This window comes from Bombina bombina, chromosome 1 (genome assembly GCF_027579735.1).
Source record: "Bombina bombina isolate aBomBom1 chromosome 1, aBomBom1.pri, whole genome shotgun sequence".
Lineage (NCBI taxonomy): Eukaryota > Metazoa > Chordata > Amphibia > Anura > Bombinatoridae > Bombina > Bombina bombina.
Genome location: NC_069499.1, coordinates 831010666 through 831029544, shown reverse-complemented (window position 1 = coordinate 831029544; position 18879 = coordinate 831010666). Strand labels below are relative to the sequence as shown.

General features: G+C 38.4%; 1 protein-coding gene across 1 annotated transcript in view; it reads right to left on the bottom strand.

Annotated features, from left to right (window-relative positions):
* Window positions 1–666: 666 nt before the first annotated feature.
* The window catches only part of LOC128646029 (endothelin receptor type B), a 74660-nt gene continuing 56447 nt past the window's right edge, over window positions 667–18879 (bottom strand). The window contains exons 6-8 of the mRNA XM_053699435.1: window positions 17324–17457; window positions 9116–9224; window positions 667–3223 (exon numbers count right to left, since the gene is read on the bottom strand). Coding sequence (XP_053555410.1) covers window positions 3074–3223; window positions 9116–9224; window positions 17324–17457 — 393 coding nt within the window. The 3' untranslated portion in view covers window positions 667–3073. The remainder of the gene's footprint in view (window positions 3224–9115; window positions 9225–17323; window positions 17458–18879) is intronic.

Sequence of the window (18879 nt, the reverse complement as noted above, 5' to 3'; positions counted from 1 at the left end):
GTACTTATTGAATTATTAAAGGGATAGGAAAGTCAAATTTAAACCTGCAAGATTCCGAAAGATCATGTCATTTTATGTCACTTATAAATTAACTTCTATTTTCAAATGTGTTTTGTTCTCTTGGTATCCCTTGTTGAAATAAATACACACATATCCTTAACAAGTGAAAGCTAGCTGCTGATTGGTGCCTACACACAATTGTCTCTTGTGATTGGCTGACTAGATGTGCTCAGATAGCTGCCAGTAGTGCAATGCTGTTTCTACAGCAAAAAAATTACAATAGAATTAAGCAAATCTGATCATAGAAATAAATTTAGAAAGTTGTTTAAAATCCGTATCATGCAAGAAAATGTTGGGGTTTCCTCTCCGTTTAAGTTTACATGCAAATTTAATGTAATGGGAATGTCACTGTGAGAGAACTTAAATATAACAGAAACACAAATAACATTAAAGTATTTTTCAATATTCAATGACCTAATAATATAAAGTAATTCAAAGGTTCTTAAAGGCTAAAATCATTATTATAGACTGTATTTATTTATTGCTGTATTTTGTTTACAAACATGAGGGATGCTGCACAGATGGTCCACAGATCAGTGGACCTAAAGACATTTGTTCATCTCCCCCCCCCCCCCCATATAAACCCCCTTGAACTACACAAAAAACTGCAAGAAAATCATTTATTAACTGTATAGCTGTCAGAGAAAGCTATAATGCTTAGCACAGGAAAAAATATATACATTTTTTTGAACAAAGAAATTAACTTGTTGTTTATAAAATTGTAATTTACATTAGTATTTATGTATAATGTGGCTTTTGAATATTATACTGGCAGAGAACAAACATTTTTGCTGACCATCTATCCTTAAAATACATTTAAATGACCTTACTATACGTACCCATATATTTACATGTGATGAATGGAGCATGTAGCCATCAAATGTGTTTTTTTGTGGCCTGCTATAGTGTTTTCACAGTATTCCACATTAATATATAAAGATTTCTCTGAGCAATACTATTTTCTTTGCTGTATATGCCATTAAAGGGATAGGGAAGTCGAAATTAAACTTGCAAGAATCAGATAGAGCATGTCATTTTAACACACTTTTAAAATCACTTCTATTTACAAATGTGTTTTTTTTCTTGGTATCCATTGTAGGAGGTAGCTGGTGATTGGTGCCTGCATACATTTGTCTCTTGTGATTGGCTAACTAGATGTGTTCAACTAGCTGCCAGTAGTGCAATGTTGTTCCCTCAGCAAAGGATAACAAGAGAATGAAGCATATTTGATAATAAAAGTACCCTTGAAAGTTGTTTAAAATTGAATTTTCTATCTGAATCCTGAATTACATTTTTGGGGTTTCCTGTTCCTTTAAGAATGTTAGTCATTTTCAAATTGTTGCATCTGTGGAATCTGTGTGTAGCTGTACATTATTGCATTTATTGTGATTTGATGTATTTACAGGCTAACTTCTTTACAGTCTGCTGAGAAATACACTATAGTGTGTAGAAATGACTAATCAGTTCATATTCTGCCCTAGCACTGCATTTGTCTCTGGTCCTCTGAATGGCTCAGTATACAGACACCATCATGAGCTCTAATCATTTTACCCTAAAGCAAGGGTTTACAGTTCTGTACTCAGAGAGCACCTGCAGGTGTGGATGGGACTATTCATTGATTGATCCTTCTGTGATCAAGGAGGCGTCCCAGAAACCAAGGAAAAAGGAGACATTTGTTATAGAGTTCCCCAATATGGCACATCACAGTGCTTACTTTTACTGATTGCAATGTTAGTACAAGGTGGCCCTCGGTTTACAACGGTTCAATTTGCACCGTTTCAGAATAACAACCTTTTTTTTCAGTCATGTGACTGTTATTGAAAAGCATTGAGAAGCAGTGCATTGATTAAAATAGCCAGTAGGTGGAGCTGTCCTCTTGTGTTGCAGCAAAGATATGCAAGCCAAGCAAGCTGAAAATAATCAGTTTAACCAGACCTGAGCTATCGAGCAGCTTGCAAAGGAACAAGATCTTCCTGTCTATAAATCAGTCCAGATTGGAATGCATAGAAAGAACTGTTTGCAGAAAAATGCAAGTAAAGTCTGTGTTGTGTGATTATTTTATTAGGTTTATAATGCTGTTTAGCATTTAAAGTCTTCATTTCAAAGCTTTTAAAATAATGTATTAGGTGTTACTTATGCCAATTTTGAGAGGGGCCTGGAACCTAACTCCCTCACTTCCCATTGACTTACATTATTAACTGAGTTTCAATTTACAACGGTTTCGATTTACAACCATTCCTTCTGGAACCTAACCCCAGGGTAAACTGAGGGCTATCTTTACTACAAGTTTTCTATTGTCATAACAGTAACAAGATGGAATATGCAGCTCTTTCGTGTATTGGCATAAATTGTACACATTATAATAGTAAAACTCAAGCTACATTTCCTAAAAGATCAAATATTTAACCTTTTTAAATACCTTGCAAGAGCTTTTATATATTTAATAAATGAGTTGTGCGTTTAAACTTATATTTAGTTTACCAGATCTACTGGAACCAAAACTATTCTATCCTGCTAAAGTACTGTTTTTATCTCTAATATACTTTGACTGTTAATTGTTTTTGTTTTTTTATTATGTTTTTTTGCTTGAAGAAAATGTTATAAGAATGCAAAGTGCTCATATACAGTTTTCAGTTCTACAGTGTACAATAATCTAAGGACAGTGAATTTCAGATAGGTCCACAAGTCTTGGTGACACAGTCACGCAGTTAACACTTTCGTCTTGTGTTTTTAAGTAAAATCTAAGTTATATTACAAGAGTTTGTATGGCAGTGTTAAAATAGTTCACACAAGATTAACATAGTGTTAAACCACAGGAACGATCCAGTAGCTCTCTTTTTCTGAGGATGGACGAGTGTGTAGACACCCAAAGAAATGTTGGAAGAGAGACCTTCTAATGACGCAGTATCTGCTGGATGATGAAGCAGTCTCCCCATAATATGCATAGAGCTTTAGTCAAAGTGGTATAGAGTTTCTGTTGTTATACATTCAAATGTCTCCAATGCTTTCACTTTCAAGTAGAGCTATCTTTGTTAGTCAGTCGAGAGCTGCTCCTATCCAGGACTAGGTCATGACCGTTCGCTTTCCATTTTCCGCCAGAACCTTTCTCATCCAGTGGTGTAATGGCCAAGACTGGCCTGTGGCACCAACAGCATAGACAGGACTGGAACAACAAAACAGAGGGATTGTATTATCTGAAAACCATATACCAAGACCAATTGTCCTTTTGTTATGATGTAAAATAGCAATTTATTTATTTATTTATTATTTATTTATAAAATATTTTACCAGGAAGGATACATTGAGATTTCTCTCGTTTTCAAGTATGTCCTGGGATCACAAAACATCGCATTGATACAATAGGGTACAATAAAATACAAAAACAATAATAATACACAATATATGCAAACATTTAACATAGAGCAGGTATGAAATATTTAACCATGACAGGAGCATTCTGTTTTGAGATATGTAGAGAGGGATCTCTTAAAGGATTTTAGGCTTGGGGAAGTTTTTAAAGTGTGAGGGAGGCCATTCCATAATTGTGGCGCTCTGTAGGAAAAGGAGGATCGAGCTGCTTTCTTTTTGTATTGAGGCAAGCTAAATAATGTGCTGTTATTAGATCGGAGGTTATAGGAGGTGGGAATAGCAGGGGAGAGCATTCTGCTCAGGTAGGGTGGGAGCTTCCCAGAAAGGCTCTTAAAGACAAGGCAGGAAAGATAGAGGGTGCGTCTGGATTCCAGCGACAGCCAGTTTAGTTCTTTTAGCATGTCACAATGGTGGGTCCTGTAGTTACATTGTAGCAAAAAGCGGCAGAACGAGTTATATAATGTATTTAGTTTATTAAGGTGAATTTGCGGAGCAGGTGCATATACTATGTCCCCATAATCCAAGATAGGCATCAGCATTTGCTGTACAATCTTTTCCTTTACTGTAGGGCTGAGGCAAGATTTGTTTCTGTACAGGGCACCTAGTTTTGGATAAAGTTTAGAGGCAAGTTTTTCTATGTGGAGTCCAAAAGGTAGATTGGGGTCTAACAACATACCTAAGTATTTAAAAGAGTGGACTGCGGTCAGCGTGCAATTGGATTTTGTTTTCATGCGAAGATAGGAATTTTGTAATTTTTGTATTTTAGGTACTGTTCCAAAGATCATTGTGACCGTTTTGTTGAAACTCAAGTGTAAAACAGCATTGACTGTAGTAATAAATGCTATTTTTGATGAATTAAACTACATTTTTATTTTATAGCCAAAGTGTACTGATGTGAAAACATGCAGTGAGTATATTATTATTTATGTAAGTATAAAATATACTGAGAAATACAGCAGGTTTTAGTAGATTTATAAGACCACATATATTTTTGTCACATGCAGCTTATTTAGAGTAGGTGGCTACTAGCACTCCTCCAGAATTATTAAATATTCATGCAACTTTAATCATCATTAGAGGGAGAATATAACACTCAACTAACCAGTGAAATTGTGTCTCTAAAGGAATCTCCATTTAACTGCCAGATCTTAATAGCTGAGGAAAAGACTTAATAGTGGGAGCTATGTGATTGTTCAGTATATACTATTGCATGCTTGAAGGGGGGGCAGGAAGAGGCGGGTCTACAAAAATAATATTGCTGCATGGGAGAATTTTCCATGAAGATGGAAAGGATAAAAAAAAGGTGTCATTTCAAGGACACATGCTTTTATTTAGAAATGTAAGCAAGAACATGAACATTAAATTAAAGGGAAATGAAATCCAAAATGTGCATACAGTTTTAAACAACTTTCAAGTTTACTTCTCATATTACAATTTTCATTTAATTCTCTTGTTGAAGGAACAGCACTGCTGGGATATAGCATCTGGTGAAATGCTTGTGCAATGCTGCCACTTGCTCTCTCGCGGCAAATCGGCCGCTAGCAGGGGGTGTCAATCATCCCGATCGGATTGGGATGATTTCAGTCCGCCACCTAAAAGGTGGTAGGGAAGTTAAGGAGCAGCGGTCTTACAAACGCTGCTTCTTAACTTTCGTTTCAGGTGGGCCTGAAACGATAGTCGAAGGAAGCAGCATCCACTACTTGGTAAATATACCGCTTTAGGTACTCTTAGCTCCAAAGGGACCCTATCACCATCATATAAGAGCTAAAATTGGTCAGTTAAATCTTTTTTAAAAAGAGATCACATGCCTATTGTAGTCACCATAGCAACAGTACAACAGGCATATGGAAAACTAATTAGGTGGGTGGGGTTTACCATATGTTGTTATCACAATATTTGGAGGGCCATATTATCCTTTTTTCAAAGTAGCAAAAGCATTGGTCCTATTTTTGGGAGCCAGTAACATTAAAGATGCCCATATCTCCCCTAGCACAAGACCCCTGACGTGAAATAGGAGGATGCCACCATTTAAGTAATGCTTTCATGCCTTATACTGTAGCTGTCAAGTGATATAGTAATAATGACCAACTGGGAGCAACCTCTAGCCTCATTTTGTTGGTGACACGACTCATATAGATCCTTGTTTCTTGGAGCTTATAAAAAAGAAACCTCAAAAAAGAAGAGAAAGTGTAAAACTCAACTGTATTTTGTAAATAGACAATAAATTGATGATGGTTGGTGCCAGTGTTTAAAGTTTTGTTTACTACTCTAAGTACTAGTTTCCATTGCTGTTGTAAGCTGTGTAAATTGTAGCTCCATTAAAGTCTGTGAAGATGTTTTATGCTAACACCAGTTTACATGGTCTATCGGCAGTGAAAATTAGGCCTAAATGTAGGAACAGGCATATATTGTTCACACGTCAGCATTCTGTGAAACCAGAGTTTTGGCTAGTTTAGCATTTATTATTTTTATATTAAAATATTTAATTTCCTACTTATTTTACAAATATTATAAAAGATGAAGCTATGTGACAATTATTTTTTCTAATTTCCAGTATTTTTATTGAATAACATAGCTATAGAATCCTAAATATTGGTTAAAATACTTAATGTGGACTCATCTTGGACATGTGCATTCGGCTATTTCAGGCCAATCCGAATGCCAAAGATGGTTACCACAAGCAACATTTGGTCCTTTTTGGAGTCAGATGTATTCATATCTAAGTGAAACACACTAACTTCTGGTTTTGCAAAGACCTTAGTGTGTTGTATTTTCACAAGAATAAATCTGGCTCCGAAAATTACAAAATGTTGCTTGGGGCTACCATCTTCGGTATTCAGATTGGCCCGAAATAGCTAAATGCTTATGTTTATGACTTTGTTTATGAGATATTTAGGAAATAAGAACTGTTGTTTACCATATATGAAAGATATTTAAATTTAAATCTATCTATATATCTAAAGTTTAAAAAAAATCATAGTATCATAAAAGCACTGATATTGATGTGCAAATTAATTGAGTACAAACATTTAAGAAGAGCTTCAGGGGTAAGAACTGACTCAGCACTTAAAGGGACAGTCTAGTATAATTTAAACTAGACATGTGCGATTCGATTCGGTCCGAATCGAAATTCGGACGAATTTGTCGAATTCGGAGATTTGGATCGATTCGAATTTCCGAATTGCGGTAGTGCCGAATCTACCGAATAAATCCGAATCGATTCGAATTTATTCGGTAGATTCGGATAGCCGTGTATTACACTTGTATTGTACAGTATACTAGTGTAATACACAGCACATCTCACTTAACACCGACCGAAATTCCGAATCAATTCGAACCGAATCGAACCGAATGTTTCATGAATCCGAAAGAATCAGAATGAATCCGAAACAAATTTATTCGATTTCTTCCGAATTCGAATCGATCCGAACCGAAATTCAAATCGGTCCGAATCGATCTGAACCGAATTTTTCGAAGCTGCACAAGTCTAATTTAAACTTTCATTATTCAGATATGACTTTTAATTTTAATCAACTTTCCAATTTACTTTTATCATTAAATTTGCTTTTTTCTCTTGGTATTCTTAGTTTAAACTAAACATAGGTAGGCTCATATGCTAATTTCTAAGCCTTGGAGGGCTGCCTCTTATCACATGCTTTTTATATCTCTTTTCAACACAAAGAGACAGAAAGTACACGTGGGCCATATAGATAACACTGTGTTCAGGCACAGAAAGTTATTTAAGATCTAGCACAAAACAATGCTAAATTTAAGACAATAGATAATAAACAGTCACAGTCATGTGATCAGGGGGCTGGAAGAAGGTTCCTAGATACAAGGTAATCACAGAGGTAAAAAGTGTATTAATATAACTGTGTTGGTTATGCAAAACTGGGGAATGGGTAATAAAGGGATTATCTATCTTTTAAAACAATAACAATTCTATGGTAGACTGTCCCTTTAAGTGGATAAGTATTTATATTTTTTTGCTTTATAAAGGTTTGAGAAGTTTAGTAAGAATGCTTTAAAGTATTGTCACCCTTCCATTTATAGACCATGTGTTATGTTATTATTGTTATATTATATTTTAAATGTGTTATGCCAACTGCATTATTTTCAGTTCAATTAAATGATGCTTTCTTCCTTAGCTCTTGCTTCACCTTTATCATTAAAGGCTCTGAATGGTCTAAAGCTTCTAATAGTTTTGGGTATACAGCATGTCTCAATGTCCTGGTACCTAGCAATTTACACTATATAACCCCCTCTGTATGTCTGTGTGTGTCCCTCCCCGTCTTCTTGTTCCGTGGGAGATAACAAACATGTGGGAAGCCCTATCATACTACAATGGAGAACATTTTAATTTGCCTACAATATAATTTCAATATTTGACATGGAAAAATCAAAAAGAAAATCTTAAAGGGACACTGAACCCAAATTTTTTCTTTCATGATTCAGATAGAAAATGCAATTTTATGCAACTTTCTAATTTACTCCTATTATCAATTTTTCTTCATTCTCTCATTATTTGAAAAAGAAGGCATCTAAGCTAAGGAGCCAGCAATTTTTTGGTTCAGAACCATGGACAGCACTTGTTTATTGGTGCTGTTTAATCAGCAAGGACAACCTAGGTTGTTCACCAAAATGGGCCGGCATCTAAACTTACATTTTTGCTTTTCAAATAAACCTACCAAGAGAATAAAGACAATTTGATAATAGGAGTAAATTAGAAAGTTGCTTAAAACTGCATGCTCTATATAAATCACGAAAGAAAAAATTTGGGTTCAGTGTCCCTTTAAGGCTTCTATCTAGTGGAAAGCAAGTTTCTCTCTCCTATAGATGTTGTCCTTACCTCATATGATTAAGGTCCCTTATCAGTAAATAAATTCATTTTTTGACAGTGGATGATAGTGTTAATACCAGTTTGTAATACCCTTGTATACTACTATCCTACTTGTGTTATATTTATGAAAATCTGTTTTACTTGCACTTCGGTCTTTAATATGTTTTCTAAAATAATTTGGATGGGTGTGAGTTTATAAAGTAATTTTTGTTCATTGATCCTATTGGTTGGTTTCAAAATTGGTTGTTTAAAGAAGAACCATAACAATTATTATAGCCAATCAGCACATCTAAACAAGTATCCCTGCTTTTCTCCTCATAGAAGTAATCTGTATACATTGTTAATAAAATGTTCACAGATACAGGAAAAAATGGCACTTACTAGTAGTGACATTTAAAAGCCCAACAAACAAAGTCCTCAGTCGGTTCTCTCTCTTTTAGAGGAATACGTCCTAGTTTTTCCGGTAACCGCTCAGCTACTCCAGAGTAAAGTTCATAGACATAGTGGCTTCTATGCCGAGTTCTTCACTTAACATTTAAGGCATAATGGGTACCTAGTAATGTGATTTTTATTGTAGCTGTGAACTATTTTTATTAAATACAAGTTTTTTTGTTTGTTTTTTTATCTACAGTATCCTAAGGTGAAAGAATCTGCATACTACATCACAAAATTAAAGGTGCACTCCAGAAAGCTTCAGAACTTGAGAATTAAAGAAAAGGGTACTTTTTTTTTTTTTAGACAATAATTTGAACATATTGATTTTTTTATTTTGTTAATTTTTAAACCACACAGTTAGCGCTAATATATTTGTTTTTGAAATGATCATGATATAGTTGCCTTTCTTACCTGGAAGCAATTTTTGAATTTTCTGCTTACAAAGTAAAGTGCCACGGGATTAATGCAGGAGTTCAGAGATGCCATGTTTATGCCAATGTAATTCATGACCACAAGAAAGCTAAGAATGTAAAAAGTATTCAATCATTAGTACAATAGGAAATATTGAAGTATTATAATATATAAGAAAATGTTCATTATGTGTGTTTTATGCAGGTTTTATAATATTTAGTGTTTATAAGACACATACTATAGATAATATAGATAAGATTTAAAGTTAGTATATATATAATATGTGTGTGTTTTGCAAAAAAAAAAAACGATAATATGTCTTTTATCAGCAGACTTAGGAGCCGATTTATCATCAGTCTGTCCGACATGATCCGTTCAGCTGTCGGCATTTACCATTGCACAAGCATTTCTGGTGAACTTCTTGTGCAATGCCACCCCCTGCAATTGGCCGCTAGCAGGGGGTGTCAATCAACCCGATCATATAGGATAGGGCGATTGCAGACTGCAGCCTCAGAGGCAGCTTGCCAGTTATGTAGCAGCAGTCTTAAGGCCGCTGCTTCATAACTGCTGTTTCTGGCGAGCCTGAAGGCTCGCGTGGAAAAAGGGGCATCAGAGGCCGCTCGGCCCTTGATAATTCGGCCCCTTAGGCACAACAATGTGAAAATTCTGTATAAAAAAACAATGGTTTTTTAAAGCATGTATAACCTATATTTTGCTAATTACAATATTCTGGGTTCTGTAAATCAAGGGCATATAAGGGATACACCTCTTGAAACCAACCTTGATTTTTGGTACCTCCCATTCTGTTGCAAGATTGTGATTAACCAATATTATTATTTATATTATTTTCTCCCAATGGGAAATCAAAGGTGATTAATAACTGCCCATCTCTATGATGCTTATTTTATCACCCATGGAGGAAAAAGGGGTGAGTTTGCATCACTAATTAGAAAGGATAACATTTAAATTTGTACAGGTGATTTCTTCTGTTATGTGTGATCAGTCCACGGGTCATCATTACTTCTGGGATATAACTCCTCCCCAACAGGAAATGCAAGAGGATTCACCCAGCAGAGCTGCATATAGCTCCTCCCCTCTACGTCACTCCCAGTCATTCTCTTGCACCCAACGACTAGATAGGATGTGTAAGAGGACTATGGTGATTATTCTTAGTTTTTATGACTTCAATCAAAAGTTTGTTATTTTACAATGACACCGGAGTGTGTTATTGCCTCTCTGGCAGAGTTTGAAGAAGAATCTACCAGAGTTTTACTATGATTTTAGCCGGAGTAGTTAAGATCATATTGCTGTTCTCGGCCATCTGAGGAGAGGTAAAAACTTCAGATCAGGGGACAGCGGGCAGATGAATCTGCATAGAGGTATGTAGCAGTTTTTATTTTCTGACAATGGAATTGATGAGAAAATCCTGCCATACCGATATAATGTCATGTATGTATACTTTGCACTTCAGTATTCTGGGAATGGTACTTCACTGGAATTACTCTGTAAAAAGTACATAAGAATTTTTTTATATGTATTGATTATGTTAAACGTTTTTGCTGGAATGTAGAATCGTTTACATTTAGTGAGGTACTGAGTGAATAAATGTTTGGACGTTTTTATTAAATAAAATTGTAGCCAAGTTGCAAGTTTATTTGCTAGTGTGTTGAACATGTCTGATTCAGAGGAAGATACCTGTGTCATTTGTTCCAATGCCAAGGTGGAGCCCAATAGAAATTTATGTACTAACTGTATTGATGCTACTTTAAATAAAAGCCAATATGTACAAATTGAACAAATTTCACCTAACAGCGAGGGGAGAGTTATGCCGACTAACTCGCCTCACGTGTCAGTACCTGCATCTCCCGCTCGGGAGGTGCGTGATATTGTGGCGCCCAGTACATCTGGGCGGCCATTACAGATAACATTACAAGATATGGCTACTGTTATGACTGAAGTTTTGGCTAAATTACCAGAACTAAGAGGCAAGCGTGATCACTCTGGGGTGAGAACAGAGTGCGCTGATAATACTAGGGCCATGTCTGATACTGCGTCACAGCTTGCAGAGCATGAGGACGGAGAGCTTCATTCTGTGGGTGACGGTTCTGATCCAAACAGATTGGATTCAGATATTTCAAATTTTAAATTTAAATTGGAGAACCTCCGTGTATTACTAGGGGAGGTTTTGGCGGCTCTGAATGATTGTAACACAGTTGCAATACCAGAGAAAATGTGTAGGTTGGATAAATATTTTGCGGTACCGGCGAGTACTGATGTTTTTCCTATACCTAAGAGACTTACTGAAATTGTTACTAAGGAGTGGGATAGACCCGGTGTGCCGTTCTCACCCCCTCCAATATTTAGAAAAATGTTTCCAATAGACGCCACCACACGGGACTTATGGCAAACGGTCCCTAAGGTGGAGGGAGCAGTTTCTACCTTAGCTAAGCGTACCACTATCCCGGTTGAGGATAGCTGTGCTTTTTCAGATCCAATGGATAAAAAACTAGAGGGTTACCTTAAGAAAATGTTTGTTCAACAAGGTTTTATATTGCAACCCCTTGCATGCATCGCGCCGGTCACGGCTGCTGCAGCATTCTGGATTGAATCTCTGGAAGAGAACATTAGTTCAGCTACGCTGGACGAGATTACGGACAGGTTTAGAGTCCTTAAACTAGCTAATTCTTTCATTTCGGAAGCCGTAGTACATTTAACCAAACTTACGGCTAAGAATTCAGGATTCGCCATTCAAGCACGCAGAGCACTGTGGCTAAAATCCTGGTCAGCTGATGTTACTTCTAAATCTAAATTGCTTAATATACCTTTCAAGGGACAGACCTTATTCGGGCCCGGGTTGAAGGAGATTATCGCTGACATTACAGGAGGTAAAGGCCATGCCCTGCCTCAGGACAAAGCCAAAGCTAAGACTAGACAGTCTAATTTTCGTTCCTTTCGTAATTTCAAAGCAGGAGCAGCATCAACTTCCTCTGCACCAAAACAGGAAGGAGCTGTTGCTCGTTACAGACAAGGCTGGAGACCTAATCAGTCCTGGAACAAGGGCAAGCAGGCCAGGAAACCTGCTGCTGCCCCTAAGACAGCATGAATCGAGGGCCCCCGATCCGGGACCGGATCTGGTGGGGGGCAGACTTTCTCTCTTCGCCCAGGCTTGGGCAAGAGATGTTCAGGATCCCTGGGCGCTAGAGATCATATCTCAGGGATACCTTCTGGACTTCAAATTCTCTCCCCCAAGAGGGAGATTTCATCTGTCAAGGTTGTCAACAAACCAAATAAAGAAAGAGGCGTTTCTACGCTGCGTACAAGATCTTTTATTAATGGGAGTGATCCATCCGGTTCCGCGGTCGGAACAAGGACAAGGGTTTTACTCAAATCTGTTTGTAGTTCCCAAAAAAGAGGGAACTTTCAGGCCAATCTTGGATTTAAAGATCCTAAACAAATTCCTAAGAGTTCCATCGTTCAAAATGGAAACTATTCGGACAATTTTACCCATGATCCAAAAAGGTCAGTACATGACCACAGTGGATTTAAAGGATGCTTACCTTCACATACCGATTCACAAGGATCATTACCGGTATCTAAGGTTTGCCTTTCTAGACAGGCATTACCAATTTGTAGCTCTTCCATTCGGATTGGCTACGGCTCCAAGAATCTTCACAAAGGTTCTGGGTACTCTTCTAGCGGTCCTAAGACCGCGAGGAATTTCGGTGGCTCCATACCTGGACGACATTCTGATACAAGCTCCAAGCTTTCAAACTGCCAAGTCTCATACAGAGTTAGTACTGGCATTTCTAAGGTCGCATGGATGGAAGGTGAACGAAAAGAAGAGTTCTCTCTTTCCACTCACAAGAGTTCCCTTCTTGGGGACTCTGATAGATTCTGTAGAAATGAAGATTTACCTGACAGAAGACAGGTTAACAAAGCTTCAAAATGTATGCCGTGTCCTTCATTCCATTCAACACCCGTCAGTAGCTCAATGCATGGAGGTGATCGGCTTAATGGTAGCGGCAATGGACATAGTACCTTTTGCTCGCCTACATCTCAGACCTCTGCAATTGTGCATGCTAAGACAGTGGAATGGGGATTACTCAGATTTGTCCCCTACTCTGAATCTGGATCAAGAGACCAGAAATTCTCTTCTATGGTGGCTTTATCGGCCACATCTATCCAGGGGGATGCCATTCAGCAGGCCAGACTGGACAATTGTAACAACAGACGCCAGCCTACTAGGTTGGGGCGCTGTCTGGAATTCTCTGAAGGCTCAGGGTTTATGGAATCAGGAGGAGAGCCTCCTTCCAATAAACATTCTGGAATTGAGAGCAGTTCTCAATGCCCTTCTGGCTTGGCCCCAGTTAACAACTCGGGGGTTCATCAGGTTTCAGTCGGACAACATCACGACTGTAGCTTACATCAACCATCAGGGAGGGACAAGGAGCTCCCTAGCAATGATGGAAGTATCAAAGATAATTCGCTGGGCAGAGTCTCACTCTTGCCACCTGTCAGCAATCCACATCCCGGGAGTGGAGAACTGGGAGGCGGATTTCTTGAGTCGTCAGACTTTTCATCCGGGGGAGTGGGAACTTCATCCGGAGGTCTTTGCCCAAATACTTCGACGTTGGGGCAAACCAGAGATAGATCTCATGGCGTCTCGTCAGAACGCCAAACTTCCTCGCTACGGGTCCAGATCCAGGGATCCGGGAGCGGTTCTGATAGATGCTTTGACAGCACCTTGGACCTTCGGGATGGCTTATGTGTTTCCACCCTTCCCGATGCTTCCTCGATTGATTGCCAGAATCAAACAGGAGAGAGCATCAGTGATTCTAATAGCGCCTGCATGGCCACGCAGGACTTGGTATGCAGATCTAGTGGACATGTCATCCTGTCCACCTTGGTCTCTACCTCTAAAACAGGACCTTCTGATTCAGGGTCCATTCAAACATCAAAATCTAACTTCTCTGAAGCTGACTGCTTGGAAATTGAACGTTTGATTTTATCAAAACGTGGTTTTTCTGAGTCGGTTATTGATACCCTGATACAGGCTAGGAAGCCTGTTACCAGAAGGATTTACCATAAAATATGGCTTAAATACCTATCCTGGTGCGAATCCAAAGGTTACTCTTGGAGTAAGGTTAGGATTCCTAGGATATTGTCCTTTCTACAAGAAGGTTTAGAAAAGGGTTTATCGGCTAGTTCATTAAAGGGACAGATCTCAGCTCTGTCCATTTTGTTGCACAAGCGTCTGTCAGAAATTCCAGACGTTCAGGCTTTTTGTCAAGCTTTAGCTAGGATCAAGCCTGTGTTTAAAACTGTTGCTCCGCCATGGAGTTTAAACCTGGTTCTTAACGTTTTACAAGGAGTTCCGTTTGAACCCCTTCATTCCATTGATATAAAGTTGTTATCTTGGAAAGTTCTATTTTTAACGGCTATTTCTTCGGCTCGGAGAGTCTCTGAGTTATCAGCCCTACATTGTGATTCTCCTTATTTGATTTTTCATTCAGATAAGGTAGTTCTGCGTACAAAACCTGGGTTCTTACCTAAGGTAGTCACTAACAGGAACATCAATCAGGAGATCGTTGTTCCTTCTTTGTGCCCGAATCCTTCTTCAAAGAAGGAACGTCTTCTGCACAATCTGGATGTAGTTCGTGCCCTCAAGTTCTATTTGCAGGCAACTAAGGAATTTCGACAAACGTCTTCCCTGTTTGTCGTGTACTCTGGTCAGAGGAGAGGTCAAAAGGCTTCGGCTACCTCTCTTTCCTTCTGGCTTCGTAGCATAATTCGTTTAGCCTATGAGACTGCTGGACAGCAGCCTCCTGAAAGAATTACAGCTCATTCTACTAGAGCTGTGGCTTCCACTTGGGCCTTTAAGAATGAGGCCTCTGTTGAACAGATTTGCAAGGCTGCAACTTGGTCTTCGCTCCATACTTTTTCAAAATTTTACAAATTTGACACTTTTGCTTCTTCGGAGGCTATTTTTGGGAGAAAGGTTCTTCAGGCAGTGGTTCCTTCTGTATAATGAGCCTGCCTAGCCCTCCCGTCATCCGTGTACTTTTGCTTTGGTATTGGTATCCCAGAAGTAATGATGACCCGTGGACTGATCACACATAACAGAAGAAAACATAATTTATGCTTACCTGATAAATTCCTTTCTTCTGTTGTGTGATCAGTCCACGGCCCGCCCTGTTTTTTTTTTTTTAAGGCAGGTAAATATTTTTTAAATTATACTACAGTCACCACTTCACCCTTGGTTTCTCCTTTCTCGTTGGTCCTTGGTCGAATGACTGGGAGTGACGTAGAGGGGAGGAGCTATATGCAGCTCTGCTGGGTGAATCCTCTTACATTTCCTGTTGGGGAGGAGTTATATCCCAGAAGTAATGATGACCCGTGGACTGATCACACAACAGAAGAAAGGAATTTATCAGGTAAGCATAAATTATGTTTTTCAGTTTTTAAATAACAGGATTTTTGCAATATACTTCTGTAAGCCAATATGATGAAACAGCCACTACCTGCCTTGTACTACTTTATTCCTTTTCCTTTCCTGTAGCTGGCTTTGGATTCCTGAACTCATCATTATTCCTCCTGGGAGACCAAAGTATTACAGTCAGCTGGTGACTTTGACATCCAGCCTGCAATATTGAGCACTATTTTCTAGTACGCTACCAAATGTAAGTAATATATACACTCATTTCACAATATTCAATAGTGCTGCACTATTGGGTTTTCTCTCTGTGTTTTATGTTAATAACAAACATCTGATTTGCCACTGATATCCCTGAGAGACAGTCGGCTGGAGACGGAGAGGCCCAGCCTGCGATATCAGTACTTATATATAGTGCTCCACTTTTGTGAGTACCCTTCTACATAGTTTCTTAAAAATTGTCCATCAGACAGCCCCTGCTACTGGCCAATTGGCCGCGAATGTGCACCATGAGGCGCTTCAAACATCTGTTCTGAGAGCTTGCGGTAATGTACACTGTATTAGTGAATACTTATTTTGTGTTGTACAAGCCAATGCCGACTCTTTAAGAAGGTGTGGTGTTTGAATGCTAGTGCACAGAACACTTAGCATATGTGTGTATGCCTTTAAACAATAAAATAACTTTTACTAGAAGCATTTTTACTAATGGAAGTATACTGCAAATATACTTCTTTATAAAATTAAAATTCATCCATGCACATTTAGTTGTTTTATAGTTAAAGCAGACTTGTTTAATTAAATCTGGTTAGTTCATGTGACTATACAAAGCACATCTAGCTACTGTCAACACATTCTAGTGCATCTAGGACATAAATATAGTTCCTTAAAGTGAATGTAAAGTCAAGCACCCCCGTGAACGCCACATTATAGATCATTTAAAAATAACGTGACTTTAATTCATGAATTTTCTAGCTATAATCTTTTGTCGCAAGTAATTACCTTTTTATACAGTTCCTCCGCCCGCCATCTTTGCTCTGTGATTGACAGTTTTTCAGAACTGATTTTGTCAATCATTGTTTCACCCGGGGGGGGGGTTCATACCTCTTTTTCCTACGTCACAATCTCCTACTACGCATGCGTTGAAGCCGATATTGTAAAACTCAGCTCAGATGCTCGCTCATACGTCGCGCATGCGCACTATGCTTAATCGGCAATAGCATTATTTACAACGATCGCATACAGAAAGGTAAGTAGCGATCATAGCATCTATAATGTATCATAAATTTTAACCTCTGCGCTCGGGCCAATAATTATAACAATTGCAGTGCAAAACTTTTTATGTCGGCTTTTAACGCATGCGCATTTCAATCTCTCCACAGGAGCGCACTTGAAGAATACGTATACAGCGGGTGGAACTGCTCTATACGTCACTGATGAGAAGAAGGAAGTAACGGATGGGAGGAGTTAGGCTTCAGAACGGAGGAAAGTTTGTTTTCTAAACATATATATAATCAAATATTTAAAAAAATAATAATGTGGGGATTTCACTAAGTATATAATAACAAATGATTAAGCTAAATTAGGAAAATTGACATTCACTTTAAATAGCAGATATTTTTTAAGCAAAGCTGTTTGTTTTTGTTTTTAAATCAAAAACATCTGATCTAATGCTGGTTTCTAGCATATCAAGTATGATCTGTTCATACACATTTTAAAACTTTATAAAGGTATCAAATATGCTCATATTTACTGTTTATTTATATAAATTCTCTTACCTAAGGAGCTCACATCTGTTTGGATCGCGGCCGTCATAAACTGTTTTCTTCAGGATGCTGCTCAAATGCAGAGGCAGCCAGCAGAGGGCAAAAATCACCACCAAACAAAACACTGTCTTGGCCACTTCCCTTCTCTGAAACAAAATGAGCACAAACACAATAGTTAAAAGGAATATTGTACTTATAAAGTCCAGGCACAATTAAAATTTTTAAAACTATTGTTTTGTTAAAAATTCTAAAAGAAAAAAAGCTGTTAGAAATTATCTAAAAACCAACAGGAATTGCAGATTTGTGCACATTTCATTCTGCTGTATTATTGCTCACTGGTTGATTTGGGCCCAATTCCATTGATGGTGAGGTACCAGACAGTTAGCAATGAGTCTGTAAGGCTCTGTTGTACACAAATATGCATCTTTCAAGTGGCGTGCTAAAGGTAAGCAATATGGAGACTGTGCTAACAAGCTCCGAATGGTCTAAAGAGCGCTGCTCCATAACTTGTCTGCCTGCTCTGAGGTGGCAGACAGAAATCAACCCGATCGAATACCATCGAATACCATCGGGTTGATTGACACCCCCTGCTAGCGGCCAATAACCATGAAACGTGTTGCATTGTATCTGCACTATTTTCCGCATGAGTGGTTTTTAACTTGTTTTCTCCAACATTGGTGTGTCCGGTCCACGGCGTCATCCTTACTTGTGGGAATATTCTCTTCCCCAACAGGAAATGGCAAAGAGCACAGCAAAAGCTGCCCATATAGCCCCCCCTCTGGCTCCGCCCCCCAGTCATTCTCTTTGCCGCTCTGAACAAGTAGCATCTCCACGGAGATGGTGAAGAGTATGTGGTGTTAGTTGTAGTTTTTTATTCTTCTATCAAGAGTTTGTTATTTTAAAATAGTGCCGGTTTGTACTATTTACTCTAAAACAGAAAAGGATGAAGAGTTCTGTTTAAAAGAGGAGTATGATTTTAGCAGCAGTAACTAAAATCAATTGCTGTTCCCACGCAGGACTGTTGAGCCCAGAGAACTTCAGTTGGGGGGAACAGTTTGCAGACTTTTCTGCTCAAGGTATGACTAGTCCATTTTCTAACAAGATTTAGTAATGCTAGAAGACTGTCATTTTCCCTCTTTGGGATCGGTAAGCCATTTTCTTAGACTCATAACAGAATGAAGGCTTATTAATGGGCTATATACTGGTTGACACTATTGTGGGCAGAATTGATTGATTTATTCGATATTTATATGTGGTTTGAAGTGTTTTAAAACTTGAAAATACTTTGGTAACGTTTTTAAGCGCCAGGCAGTTGTTTAGACACCTTTCCCAGTCAGGAAAGGCCTTTCTCTCTAGTAGGCAGAGCCTCAGTTTCGCGCCTTAATTGCGCAGTTTCTTTTGGATGCAGTGCATGCAGCTTCATGTGAGAGGGTCTGGTGGCCACTAAAAACGTTTCTGGAAGGCTTATTTCTGTGGCGAATAACCCCCAAGGACAGGTGAAGCCGCAGCAAATGCTGTGGCTGGGACTGTAGTGGATTTAAAATTGTTAATTTGATAAAATAGCTCCG